This window comes from Purpureocillium takamizusanense, chromosome 1 (genome assembly GCF_022605165.1).
Source record: "Purpureocillium takamizusanense chromosome 1, complete sequence".
In the NCBI taxonomy this organism is placed as follows: domain Eukaryota; kingdom Fungi; phylum Ascomycota; class Sordariomycetes; order Hypocreales; family Ophiocordycipitaceae; genus Purpureocillium; species Purpureocillium takamizusanense.
The window spans coordinates 651,752-665,669 of NC_063068.1; the positions used below are offsets into that span (position 1 = coordinate 651,752).

General features: G+C 50.9%; 2 protein-coding genes across 2 annotated transcripts; one reads left to right on the plus strand and one right to left on the minus strand.

Annotated features, from left to right (window-relative positions):
- The first annotated feature begins 875 nt into the window (after positions 1–875).
- Positions 876–3,982, plus strand: JDV02_000225 (uncharacterized protein). The gene is made up of 7 exons (XM_047981005.1): positions 876–1,407; positions 1,467–1,591; positions 1,656–1,723; positions 1,789–1,893; positions 1,977–2,354; positions 2,421–3,070; positions 3,143–3,982. Exons 1-7 carry the CDS (start codon positions 1,210–1,212, stop codon positions 3,731–3,733), a joined length of 2,115 nt encoding a protein of 704 aa, XP_047836963.1. The 5' UTR covers positions 876–1,209; the 3' UTR covers positions 3,734–3,982.
- A 19-nt stretch (positions 3,983–4,001) lies between these two features.
- JDV02_000226 (uncharacterized protein) lies at positions 4,002–5,323 on the minus strand (the record flags this gene model as incomplete). Its single annotated transcript, XM_047981006.1, has 3 exons — positions 4,002–4,502; positions 4,576–4,613; positions 4,696–5,323. 3 exons carry the CDS (start codon positions 5,321–5,323, stop codon positions 4,002–4,004), a joined length of 1,167 nt encoding a protein of 388 aa, XP_047836964.1.
- Positions 5,324–13,918: the final 8,595 nt, after the last annotated feature.

Sequence of the window (13,918 nt, forward strand, 5' to 3'; positions counted from 1 at the left end):
CAGCCCTGAAAGAGGAGCTCAGCGACTGCACTCTAGCCCGTGTCGGGGTGTATTCTGCGACATCACATCATCGTCGGCGCCTTCGCGTTGCAATGCCCTGCGGTCTGACTCTAAAGCGTCGGCTTCCACGAGCACAAGCGCGACAGACGGTGCGCCCTACGGCAGCAGCGTCCCGACGCTGGTCGATTTGGCGCAATGACACTCGGCAATCATCCGTGGTTGGGGATCTCCGAAGCAGTGGGCAGTGGACACAGCCCCAAACACCCAGACCCGCACCCCGCCACTGCTTCAGGCGTTGCCTCTTGTGTACGGTGTCGACGACGACGACGACGACGACGACGACGACGACGACGACGACGCGGCGACGTTTGGGTGACAAGGCAGATCGAGATATATGATTACCACCACTACTACTACTGCGGGGAGCGCTCGGCTCATCATCACGGCTTGAGGCCAAAGCAACCTGAGCCATCACGTTCGCGGCGCGCCGGGTTGTGGTTCCAGTGACACTGCAAGACGCGCGACGGCCCCTGTCACTAGTCGAGCGGGTCGTTGACTTATTAGCGTGGGCCTCGTCGACAGGGTGAAGACTAATGCCCCAACCGAGCAGTTTTGAGCGAGACAGTCCCGATTCTCAGCCCTGTGGGTGGCCGCAGCATGGACGAGGGGCTCCTGTCACCGGCAGAGTCATGATGCCAGGGCCGGGGACAGCCAAAGGCACTGCAAGATCGCCGGCTTCCCCTGTGGCGCGCAATTGTGATGCAACCCTCTGCTGACGGCCCCGGCCCCGGGGCTCTCTGGTCCATCGCCTTTTGGTTCGGGATGTGCTGAATGCGTTGCGCCTGGCACCCGTGAAACCTTGCTTCCCCCCCTTTCCGGTTTGCTACAGTAGACGGGCCCATGACGAAGATTCGGGGTTCCCGCTGGTGGGGCGGCGTGCCGTCTTCCTCTGATCGAGCAACAAATGTACGAAGTACGAAGTCCGTACGTTAATACATGATTCGGACGCCACGCCTTAGCTCTAGCGCGCCAAGGTCCATCCATGGCCAATTCGAAGCGTTGCGGCAGTGCTTTGCTACGGGCCCGGCACTGCAGGCTTCTTTAAGACCGTTGGTGATCCCGACCGCACGACGACCCGTCCATGAACGTGCCCGCCGTCCCACCCCCGCCCTCACTTAGCTGCAGACGCTGCAGAGCAACGCGGCCAACATGTCGGAGCACGGGCCTAATCACTTTCACCATCGCCATGACAAGCTGCGCATCTTCAGCAGCCCCCTTGTTCGTCGCAGAGGCACGGGCGGCACCGACGACTCGGAAGACAGGTCGCGGCATCCCATCGACGACAACCACGCCGAGTTCAAAGGCGAACATGGTCACGACGATGAGGACCTTCCTCGCCTCAGACGCGTGCGCTCAAACCCATCATCAGCCGCAAAGCCCGCCCGTCAAAGCTGACGTCCCGACAGTACGAGGAACCCACGCTGCTGGAAATCTTCTTCGATCTCTTCTTCGCTGCCAACTACAATGTATTCTCCGACACCCAGCAGGTCACCAACCACGCCAAGTTCAAGGCTTTTGTTGGATACTTCTGGTTTGTCCAGCTCGTCCTGTAGCGCTGTACTACCCAAGGTTCTGTGCTGATGTAGGATTGATAGCCTCCTCTGGCTGACATGGTTTCTCGTCACCCTTTTCGACGTCCGCTTTGTCACAGACAGCATCTTTTGTATGTCCTCGGAGTCGCCTCGAGCTTTCCATCAAGCTGCGTACTCGGCTGACTGAAGACTGCAGCCCGCGTCACGAGAGCCATCCAGCTGGGCGTCTTGGTAGGCTTCGCCGTCGTTGCGCCAAAATTCAACCCGAGCAACCAGCACCGTGACACGATGCGGGCCATGTGTAAGCCGCCCCACGAAGTCTTTCATTCCACTAGACCTTGAAAATTAGGATTCATACTCTGAACAGCTAGCTGACTCCCGCAGCTCTCATCCTCATGATCTCGAGACTCTGCCTTGCAGTCGAGTATGGCTCTACGGTCTGGCATGTGAGGCAATACAAGAAGGCCCGACGGCCACTATACCTGCAAATCGCTCTCCACGTTTGCGCTGCAGCAGTCTATTTCGGAATCTCTTTCCGTTTCAGGGTCGGAGAGCGCAGCCGAGTCTACATGACATGGTATTTCATCTCGGGTGCAGAGGCCATTGGTAGCATCCTCTTATCCAACCTCTCGCCCGTCATGAGCCTCACCAAGACTCATCTGATGAAGCGCATGACCCTCTTAACTGTTATGATTATGGGCGATGGCATCGTTCAAGTAGCCAAGGAGGTCGTCATGATCGTCAAGAATCCCGATGCCTGGGGTAAGAGCCGCTCTCGGCGTGACACAAAGGTCGCAGTGTTCCATCTCCGCTAACTGCCCTACATAGACTCGACGACCATTGGACTTGTTTCGGCTGCTGCGGCGACAATCTATTTTGTGTTCCTAGTCTACTTTGACTGGCTTAAGTCGTCCTTCTACCTCCCGCCCCTGCGACAGCAATTGTGGACAAGCCTTCACCTGCCGTTCCATCTCGCCCTGGTCTTGTTCATGCAAGGGTTCACGCAGTACCTTCTATGGTCCAATATCATGAGCCAGTTCAATCGCCTCGTCGACATTGCAGACCCGACCGATGAGGCAAAACTGGCATCAAGTATAGCTGTCCGTGACTCCCTGAACGCGTCCGTTCAGGCGTTCTTCAAAGACTACCCGCCTAGAATATCCACCACCCAGGATACAATAAACGATGCCCTCAACAACATCACAACCATCCCCGACAGCTTCTGGCCGCTAGTCGAGAACTCATCGGTCACTTATACTATTGACAATCCCCCCAAAGAGATAGCGGACTCCATAATTACGCTGTACACCTCGATGACCACCTGTTTTACTGCAATGATGAACGCCTTGTTCGCGGCCTTCGGTATCAAAGTCGACGAAGATATCGCTGAAAAGGACCCTGGTGCCTCCAAAGACTTCAGAGATGGCAAGTATCAATTCCTTGTGCAGGAGAAGACTTGGAGTCGCTACGCCCTGGTGGTGAGTCCTTACCCTGATGGCGCGCGCCCTGCCGAGTATCTCATGGTGTGACTGACCGAGGGATCATGGTAGTTCGCCTATGGGTACATTGCTTCGGGGTGCACCATGTTCTTCATGGCCATTCTCACCATCATCGTCAAGATGACGCCCTACACGGCCTGGCAAATCACCCGCCTCGCCTTGGTGTTTCTCCTGGCCCTCGGCACCGGTCTGGTCGCCTTGCTGTGGTTCGACGAAGACAAGGTGTTAAACTTTCTATTGTCAACATGGGTGCTGCCGCTTATTACCATCGTCTGGTCCGTCATCCTCATCCTCACCCACCTCAACGGCCAGGGCATCAAGCGCAACAAGCATCGCTTCAGGCGCAAGGACCGCGTCGACAAATCGCCGTACAACGCTTTTTCGGTGCCCATGACCCCTGCGTCCAAGTGGAGTAGCGGCCATCACCACAAGTACGCGCCTGACGACCGCGACACTGAGGCCGCGCAGCAGAGGGTCCCCTTTACTCAGAGTTCGGATGCTGCCGCGCGTAATGATTCGCATGGGAGGCAGCGGTCTTACGATGGCGTCGGCTTGGTGGATGGCGGGTCGGATAGGCCGCACTCGAGCTACGATCCCCTCAAAACGTCGACCGAGTACAGAGGCGCGGCCGGTGTGCAATGATTGGTACGGTACAGATGAGACCGGACATGCCGTCGAGCGCAAGTCCAGCTGCAAAGCGGATAGGGGGCGACCCAGAGCGTGCTGGATCCACGCCTGGTGTACCCTGTGCCCCCTCCGCCTCGCCGCCTCTCACACTAGACGGAGGTGTGTTTGACCACGCATCGTAGACAAGGCATGGCGACTGGTGTACAAAAAATACTGAGTATCGATAATACTAGCTTCATTGAATCCACTACCGTTTGAATCGGCCACGCGCGCACGCGACGTGTTACTCTTCGAACCGACTGCTGCTGTACCCGAGCGTCCACTCCTCCAGCCATGGGCTGCTGTTGTGACTGGCTGCCCCATCCCTGAGCATCGACCCGGTCCTCTTTCTCCTCCGCCCGTGGTAGACGCAGAGTCCCGTGCCGCCTCCGGCGTGGCGCTCGTTTGCGGGACACATAGGGCTGCTGGGCAGGTGCTCGGGAATGTCGAACTCGAAGGCCGTCGGCAGCACGGGCAAGTGCTGGGCCCTGCGATTCGGGCGCCCGGGAATTGGCTCCCACCATTCGCGGGTGTGATAGCGCTGCGTGGAGCCGCTGGTTCGCCGCTCGCCTCGTTGAAAGGGGTCGGACCTCCTGCCGCGGGCCCCCTCTGTGGGAGGCGGGAACACTCGCGCGGTGAGGATCCTGGAATATTCTGCGGGCGGCGTCGTGCACGTGAAGAAGCCCCGAGGTCTGCCGTCGGCTGTGTTCTCGTCGAGCGGCGGTGTGCTGACGCGAACAGCTTCCTGCAACAGCCAACCGTGTGAGCGCCAGCCAAACAGCAACCGCGTGCAAGCGGTGTGACGTGACACAACTCACGCCGCCTGGAAACTGGCTGTTGACCATCCTGGAACCGCCTGTGAAAACAGTTAGCGACGAGCTCAGCGCTTTGACTTGCGATAGAGTCGACATCGGTTGGGCGGCACGAAGGCAACCCACGCTTAGCTGTGTAAGTCGACAACGGCGTCGCGGGAGGCGTGGGGCCCCTCAACACGTCGCCGACCGAGCTCGAAACGGTGGTCAACGAACCGGCAGAGGTTTTCTGGCGCCATGGCGGGCGGCCGAAAAGCTTCCGAGGAGCTCTGGACATGCTGCCCTCGTCCTTGAACCAGGTCTTCGACTTGCCAATGTGTCGCGGCCAGAGACGGTTCCCCGTAGCGGTCGAAGGCACCGTCCTGTCAGCTCCTCCCGCTTCGGTATCAGCAGCACTATAGCCGGCTCCGTGTACGTGCAGCCTATTCCTTAACCTGGAGACCAGGCAAGCCTTGGTCTTGCCCAGCCATGATTTGGCGACTGAGCAGGGTGGCGAGGCCACCCTCGTTGACGTCGCACGCACGGAAGCGGAATCGACCCTGGAACCCAGACCCTGAAGGCCGGCATCAGCGGCAATGCCCTCTCCCGGAGCCTCCCTGGAGCGTGGCGACAAGGCGGGGCTGTCGGAAGACGCCTCCTTCGCGGGCACGTTCGCCGTGGGATGCTGCAGCGACAGCACGTGCGCCGACTCGGAGAGAAAAGGACTCAGCGCCGGGAGGATGCCGCCGCTGTCCTGTCCCAGCACGGCCTCCATCTGCCAGTCCGAAGAGATGCATGCCAGCGGCGGCAGGGAGGCGGCGTCGCCGCCGTTGCCCGTCTCGCTCGTCGACTTGTTGGACCTGGAGCGCCATTTCCAGAAACGCGAGCTGGCGTTGCTCTTGGTCCTCTGCGCTGACGGCGGCGAGGGGGTTGCGACGGTATCGACGATCCGCCGCTCGGCCCAGTACCCCTCGGGAAACCAGACCTACTCGAATCCTTCGCTCGGTGGACGAGGCGGGTCGACGCCGAACGACGGAGGCGGTGGGAGACGGGCGGGCATGGCTGAGGAGGTGGTGGGAAGATGTCGTGCCAATGCTTGCAGATGTGGTGATGGTGGTGGTGGTGGTGGAGATTGATATGGAAGGCGAAGGGGGAAAGCATCGAGGAGCCGTTATTGCCTAATTCGGTAAAAAGAGAACTGCTGTTCGCACAGACAAAAGGGACCCCCCGCATATGCGTGGTCATACGACAGTAGCTGCACCAGCTGCACGGTACACGTATGGTGGAGGGCACTAAGCCATTCTCAAAAAAAAAAAAAAAGAGCACAGGACGTGATACAAATCTCAAAAGCACGGGGCGTGATATATATCTCAGGCGTTTCTGGCTCGAAGTTGTAGGCCTCTTCCTGTCGACGAAGAAAGGCATTCGCAGAACGTGGTAATGCCCACACCTTGCTCAATCGAGTCAAAGAGCCGCAAAACGTTACGTGCATAGGTGAGAGAAGAAACAGTGCAAGACTCAGCCGCATTGACCCAATGGGTGGTTGTAGTCCGAGCTTGGTGTGGCCATGTTCGACTTCCTGAACGTGCTATATCGCAGGTTTTGATCTCTAACTGCCTTGAGACACAAATTTAATTCGAGTTCGTCTTGACCAAAGAAAATGGAAAGGAGTTGGCCCCTTTTGGCCCGACTCTGCGTTCAACATACACTAGCTCAGAGTTCCCTCATACACGCCGGATCCCTCCGCTCGCGCATAGCAAGGCTTTGTTGTTACTGTCGTCTCTTGAGTCGCCTGAACTTGAGTCATGTGGAAGCTCGTTTTGTGGATGGCAGGATGAAGTTGTACACGGCCGAGGCACGTAAAACGATTAGAGTGGTTTCGGTTTCGAGCGTGTGGTGTTGACAGAAAATCGGTGCCGATCACTCAATTCCATTCAGCACAAGAACATTTTGAGACTTGAATAGGACCTATGTCACTACTTGGCACCCTTTCTCTTGCCATGCACCCAGTGAGCCCGCAATCAAGGCAAGATCCGTTGAGGAGACCTGCTGTGTGTAACTTTATGTATGGGAAACGACCCAGTATCGATGACCCGGACCGGGTGCCCATGTTTGGAGGTAAACATTCTCAATAGAGCAGTCGTAATCGTGGTACTGAGCTGATAGACGGGTGTTGTTCGCTAAACAGGAGGCGACGTGGGTCATGACCGATGCATGGTTTATTGTGCGATAATTGCAGCTTCGGCATAGAAACCCATTGTGAACCTCTAGCTTTTCGTGAACCGGGGACCCATCGTAACGGAGCGGCACCGTTTCTGGGTTTCGTAGCGGCAAGCGCTTCAAAAAGCGCACAGCATTGTCGGATACTTGGAGCGGAACGCCATGGTTATCTCGAAGGTGCTTGGAGATACGCGAGCGGTAGATGGAGAGCGCGTATTTGCAACCAGGTCGGCAACATATTACAACCTGCGTCTCTAGATCGATCCATAGTTGCAGACTGGCTAGGTCGTCGAGAGCTTCCATGCTTGACCTATAGCGTAAAATGGCTTGGTGAGCGGCGGTCGCGAGCTAGTTAGGCTTGCTAATCGAACGGAAGCGCCACGAACTGGGTTCGTCTAAACGTACCGGTGTTGGCTATAGTAAGCGCGCTACGCCCCTCGGTCGTGCCAGGTTCGATTCCATGGATCGTAGCACTACCAGCGAAGGGTCGGCGGGTATTGATGGCATTAGTCAAGGTGAATTACCCTTGTAATGGCGAATGTCGTTACAGTCGGCGGTGTCGGGTGGCCAACGCTACCAAGCCTTGTATGTGGATTTCGTCTGGTGGAAGCGCGAGGTGGCTTGACGGTGGAAGACGGGGCAGGAGCTCCGAAGAGATATCATGTGTAGCACTGTCTGACGTACTTTCATGTTTTCTTTGCGAGAACCCCTTCTCCGAAGGCGACCATTGGGGGCCTAAGACCCTCTCGGAGGCGTGATTGATTGAACCTCATGGGCACCCTTAACACCGTGCAGGACCAGTCAATGCTGTAAGAAGCAGGTGTCTGCTGCCCTCGCCCAGAAACCAAGCCCCAAACCCCTGTCACGTACCCAGTTCACCTTCACCGGTGCAGAGGGGCTATGACACGTAGCTTCGAATCGTTCAGCTGGACTGGTGCCAGCCGCCATGGTCTCACAACGGCACGGCTCGCCATGCCCTCGGCCTGGACCCGGTAGTATTGCTGCCCCCTGAGGAATGCAGGCTGCTCATTTATACGAATACTGTGCAGAGCCAAGTAAATTTACAGTCTCACTCTCACCATGGTACCGGTTATGGCTTTCGAACTCCAGCCCTACCTTTCCCACCAGGCCCCCACCCCTACATTCACCCTACTTTCTGTGTCAAGTGCACCCGGGCCGTTTCAAAGCGATGTGCATTTGTCGGTATGTCATGAAATATTTTCCTCGCGGCCACAAGTGGCTTGACATGCTTTGACGATCTTCAGGGTCTGACACGACTCTCATCAAGTAGTGCGTAATGCACGATGCCCTGCATGTACCGCTTTGGTAGCATCACGATGCGGGATATCAGTCTGGAACCGGCAGAGCGTCAGAGCTGTGCTGTGGCACATACATAGTGCTACCGCTCCCGCTTCATTGAGGGTTTTTGTTCCGTGGCACGGATGTGAGTCCTGCGGGCGCCAACGACATCCAAGATCAAGATGGAAAGATAGCGTGCCATGAGCCACCCACTGTTCCCAGCTCGCCTATGGCCAAGTGGATGTTGGCGGCTCCACGATACTAGGGTTGGGTGGAACAAAGTTCGTGCCTGATCTGGCTTGTACAGTTCAGGGGCCAGGAGTGAGGGCTCACAAACTGGTACAGCCACTCACAAGGTTCAAGACGGCTGAAAAGGCGATAACGCGTGGAACTCGCCGAGACTAGGCGGTACTCAGATTATGTTTTTGAAGGCATTGGAAGGTCATTGGTCTCAACTTCTCCTAAGACAAATTTGCTTTGTTAAATATGTATCTCGAACTTCTGGGTCAGTGTATGGTCTACCTCAAACCATTGACCGGTTCCGGCGATACGTATAAATCAATCAGGGATTGGGTGAGGCGCCTAGCCTACCTCCGAAATGATATGAATAAGCTTCTACATAATTTGAAAAATGGGAAAGATCGTTTGAGCTAGTCATCTTGCCTTCTTTTATGGACGATACGATCGGTCGGTATGTTTTGAAAGCTGTAGATCGGTCCTCTGGTCGAATTAGTCGCGCCTCTCCGACACACGTAATCCCGTCATTCCACTGTCTGGTGTCGGAATATGAGCATGTTTAGCTGTTTGGGACAAGACCAGCGTGGGGTTGCCTTGAGACACGAGTCTCACTCATGCCCATCCTTGGACACGTACTGCTTACCGACGCTGCAATTTTCGGCGTAAACAAATCCATGCGGCCTCGACCTGATCGCGACTGCACTAGACCCGAACCCTCAGCCTTGGTAATTCACACTATTTGAAGACTATCAACAAGGTGCGTTGTGGCTGCTACTAGCTGAGGACTTGAGAGTTCCCAACTCTTTCTTCCAAGGCATGATCATGGCAAAGCTAATGCTGTTACCGCAACCCTGCGTGAAGTGGTGTAGGCACGCTTCAACTAGAGTAACAGCCTGCTGACCCCAGAACTGCAATGTGAACAGAAAATGCAAGGTAGTTACGTGATAATGTCATTTACCTCTGTATAATGAGACGTTTAGAAGGTAGTGTCAGCCACAATTTCGTATCGACTCTGTTTTCTAAGAGTACGTAATACTATTTGACTGCCTGATGTCTGGACAGCCTCTGTGCAGAGGCTGGCACTTGCCAAAGCACCTTCGATCCTGACAAGCGTGTGGAAGTGAGATATCAGCGGCAAAAACATCAGCGACTGGATCAAATGCCACAGAACTTGAGTGAAGATGACCCCGCACGATAAACATGTGACCTTACTGTTTGTGAATGAGCGATTGATGCAGAGGAGCTCACTAAGGTACGCCTCTTGCTAGATCTTACAACCTCAGTTGTGCCCAATCAGCTAGCTGCAGAGACTAAAGCAGAGCTATGGCACTACTTACATACGATTAGTTCGTTGATAGTTCCCATACGGCTATTCTTCCCTTTCTACCACCTGACAACGGGAAAAGTGAGCAAGTGTTTTGACACCTGTCCATTTATCCCGTACCCCTGTTCCGTGTTGATTCCAGCTTTCTTGAGTCCCCGTCTCTGAAGGGCACGGCCGACACCCGCTGAGGAGTCACTTCGGGAACGGAGTCACTTGACAAGTTCAGTGAAGACACTGCATTCCCACCTACCATACGGCACTCCTCATCGAGTAAAATTTGCATTGCAATGCATCATGGCCAAGCACTGCTTCTCCCGACCATCGTTGCGTCCGTGTCCAACGTCGCTTTTGCCTATATAACGGCAGGCATGAGGTTGGTTCATCCTTTCGGAGTCATATCGTCGCTCAGAACTTACTTCCCGTGAAGTCTGCGGAGAGTCGTCTGCTACGCAAGGAGCTATCGGTCCGGGATTGCCGAAAGCACGCCGGGCTCAAGAAGCACTAAGTTCATTGTTTGCGTTGCTTCATATGTGATTTGTAAGGTCCTGTTATCTTGGCTCGATCTCCAAGACTCCAGGTCAAAAGAGCAATCGCATGCAGCCTACATGTAAATGCATACATGTAGGCGCGTGCATACGCGCTATATTAGATTTGGAAATAGCATTGCGTTTCAACGGACTAAGAGATTCTCGGCTGCCATAGAATGACCGAGAATGACATGCTCTTGGCTTCACATGCTGCGGCGTTGCACCTCCTCTCGCACTAACATAACTCCACGTGAACTTACTTAATGTCACTGAAACCGCCAAAGTCGATCAAGTGTCGTGCTGAACCAAGTGGTTTAACGGTGCAATCTGTTAGCTTTTCTGCTTGTCAAAATTAGCAAACATGAGAACTTCACTTTTTCTTTCAATTGTCCTTGCCGGACTAGGAGCAGCAACCCCAACCGTCTTTCCACAGCTGCCGTCGAATGTGCGTTTTTGATCATAGGCGTTTCAAAACAAAGTGAGACCGTGGAATACTGACAGCGCGCTGGTGTATCTGATGAGTGTAGTGTGTAAGTGTATAGTCTTTACCTTTCCCTAGGTCCATGCTAACATATCTCGGCTATAAAGAAAGTAGGTCTCGCACTCGCCTGGAAACGTTTTCATGACTAAGGCTGGCGTGAACGTACTCACGAATTAAGTGTGTACGTTTGTTCCTGTCACTAGCAAGGCTACTAATGCCATATGGGATGCTGATGCCTCCGGCGTCAAGTATGTAAGTTTGTGCTCTCTCAATAAACTGGCTTTATATCTCTGGAAGTGTACTGATTGGGTTCACGAAAACAGGCCGTAAGTACCCAGTTCTTGGGAACGCGGTCGCTGACGAGGAGATGTATATTTATTGACCTGCTGATTGATTTCAGTGTGTAAGTTTGAATATAGTTCAAAACGAATTTGAGAAAACAAAGACCTCTGGCGGCACGCAATATAATTATCATTGGCTTTATATCGTAAGTTCTCTAAACTCTAGCAATTATATTTTATAACTGCTATAAATATTAGAAGAATACTTAATAATACTATTTATACTAGAATCTAGCCTTAAGGCCCCATAGTTATAAAACTATAGGTTATATATAACTATACTAACTTGCTTATTAATTATAGGGTGTAAGTAATTATTATATTTATATAAAAATAGCTCTATATTGTTAAATTACTAACGTCTTATATAATTTAGGGCTCAGAGGTAATAATCCTAAAACTAATAGATATATCATAAATAACTATAGCTTCTATAGCCAGTAAGTTATTAGTCCTTTATTAACTAAATTACTAACTATTAATTATATTCTTATAATAATATTAGCTTTGCGTAAGTTTTTATTATTATTTTAAAGGGTTTACTCTTAATTTATAGCTAATATATATTTTACTATTAGGCGGTATAATTACTCTTATTCTTTTTATAATAGTATTTTCTTATATAACTAACTATAATAAATTTAGTGTGTAAGTATATAACTTATTATCTTTTATTATAAATAAATAGCTAAAAAGGATAAAATTTTAGGCAGTAAGTATTATTAAGAAATATTAGGATTCTTTTACTTATAAATAATAATAGGACGTAAGTTATTAGTCTGGCTTTTCTTTAATTACTTCCGATTGACTAATTTATATATAGCAAGTATGTTTTAAAACCTAAATTTAAGTTATAAACTATTAACTTAATATAATTAAAAGCTCGTAAGTTTATATTTTAATATACTATTATATATTACTAATATTATATTTCTAGTACGTAAGTTTTCTTACTATAAAATATAGTATTATATATTAAACTACTAGTAGGCGGGTGGTCCTATTACAGGTCAATTTTATCTCTTAATGTAATTCTTAATATTACTGCTAACTTATATATAGGTAGATAGTTATCTATTAGACGCTTTTCATATAAGCTTTTTAGCTAATTATTAAATAGTAAGTATATCTATCCCTCGCGTTTAATAAAACTTTATTAATAGATATATATTATTAGAGATCTAGACTTATTCTTAGTTCTTGAGTTTAAAGGAGTAAGATTATATTCACTAACTTATTATTACATAAATCATTATTATCTTACTAAATGTTTTATTATATATAGATAGTATGCGCCCTCCCCCTACTAATTTATAGCTATATTAAAGACTATTTCTTAGAAAGTAAGTAAATATATTACTATATATTAAAAAGTATTCTAATAATATAAATAGTTCGTAAGTTTCCTATCCTAATAGAGAAATAGATATTTACCTATATTTAAAATATTAGATTGTAAGTAATATCTGTCTTTATATATGACACTAATTGTTAATACTTTTGGCAATCTTAGTGGGTAAGTTCTCTCTCTCTTATTATAGAACCCCTATACCTGCTGCTAATACTAGCGAAACTCAACCGTCAGTGTGTAAGTATAATCTCTGCCGCAAACAGTTTTCAGTTCTTATACGCTCTAACAATGCGTTAGGACCCCGCTAAGGGAGGTTCGGGCTGATTCCTGCACGGTAGCTCTAGTCGTTGCATGGAGTTCTCCATTGGAGTTTAAGCTCGGCCGACTAGTAGCGGGCTCTGACTATACTGCCTAGGACCTCAACTGGGCGAGGTCGCAGTATGAGGAATTGGGATAGCTAGGCGAGGCCTAATACACAGTCACTACATCAAAGCAATTGCGCATCGTGATCGTGAGCTAAGACGTATATGCACAGCAGCTTGAAACTCCAGGTGTGATAACGTCACAGAGAGCCCTTCTGGTAATCTGGAAATCGAGACGAACACGGGAGACGGCGGTACGCGTTCACACCCTTCGCCATCGTCGGTGACACTCGAGGGAGCATATCCCTCCTCCTTGCAAGAGAAGCATGTAAGCCCCCTTCTCGCTTTCTCTCAGGGATGCGTGCAGCGCCGACGGCAGGGTGCGGCTCTCTAATGGATGAAGGTGCAGAAGGCGGCGAGAAGAGGCTGGCCTAGTAGTGTTCTGTCACAGGTGATTCACAAAGGGCCCAGTATATAGTGCAGAACGATATATAGTGCAGAACGATATATAGTGCAGAACGATATATAGTGCAGAACGATATATAGTGCAGAACGATATATAGTGCAGAACGATATATAGTGCAGAACGATATATAGTGCAGAACGATATATAGTGCAGAACGATATATAGTGCAGAACGATATATAGGGCAGAAAGGTACATAGGGGGAGAAAAGAGACGTACAAGCGTAACGGGGAGCGTTCCCAGCCATGCATAGGTACTACACGTTACATTAGCCCAGGGGAGAGGGAAGGGAAGAAGAAAAGGGGCGACTGAGCCCTTTGAGGCTTTGTTGGAGCTGCATCGATAGGCAGAACGTCTGAATTCATATCATGCACGTCAGCGCTGTCACTCCTAGACATGACTGCACGCACGGCCTTGAGCGGACAAAACAAAGCGAGTCCCCTTCCGAGAGACAGGTTAAAGTTTGCACAGTCACGACCGAGCGATATCGTAGATACCTCCTCCTTGGGCTTCTTAGCGACATGGCAATTATCTGGCTAGAGAAAGTCGTTGCTCGACACTTCGTTTCAAAAGAAAGTCCCTGAGGTTTGGCACTTTCGAGTTCTAACCCATTCTCCGCCATGTATCCAAGTGACAGCTAATCATATGCCAGATATTAGGAGTTAGTGGATCCGGCAGGTAGCTAGTGGTTAGGGTTCTGGGCTGGGATTAGGGGTTAATGTAGTATATGTCGTTTTTACGTTCGTGTTAATATAGGCAATTG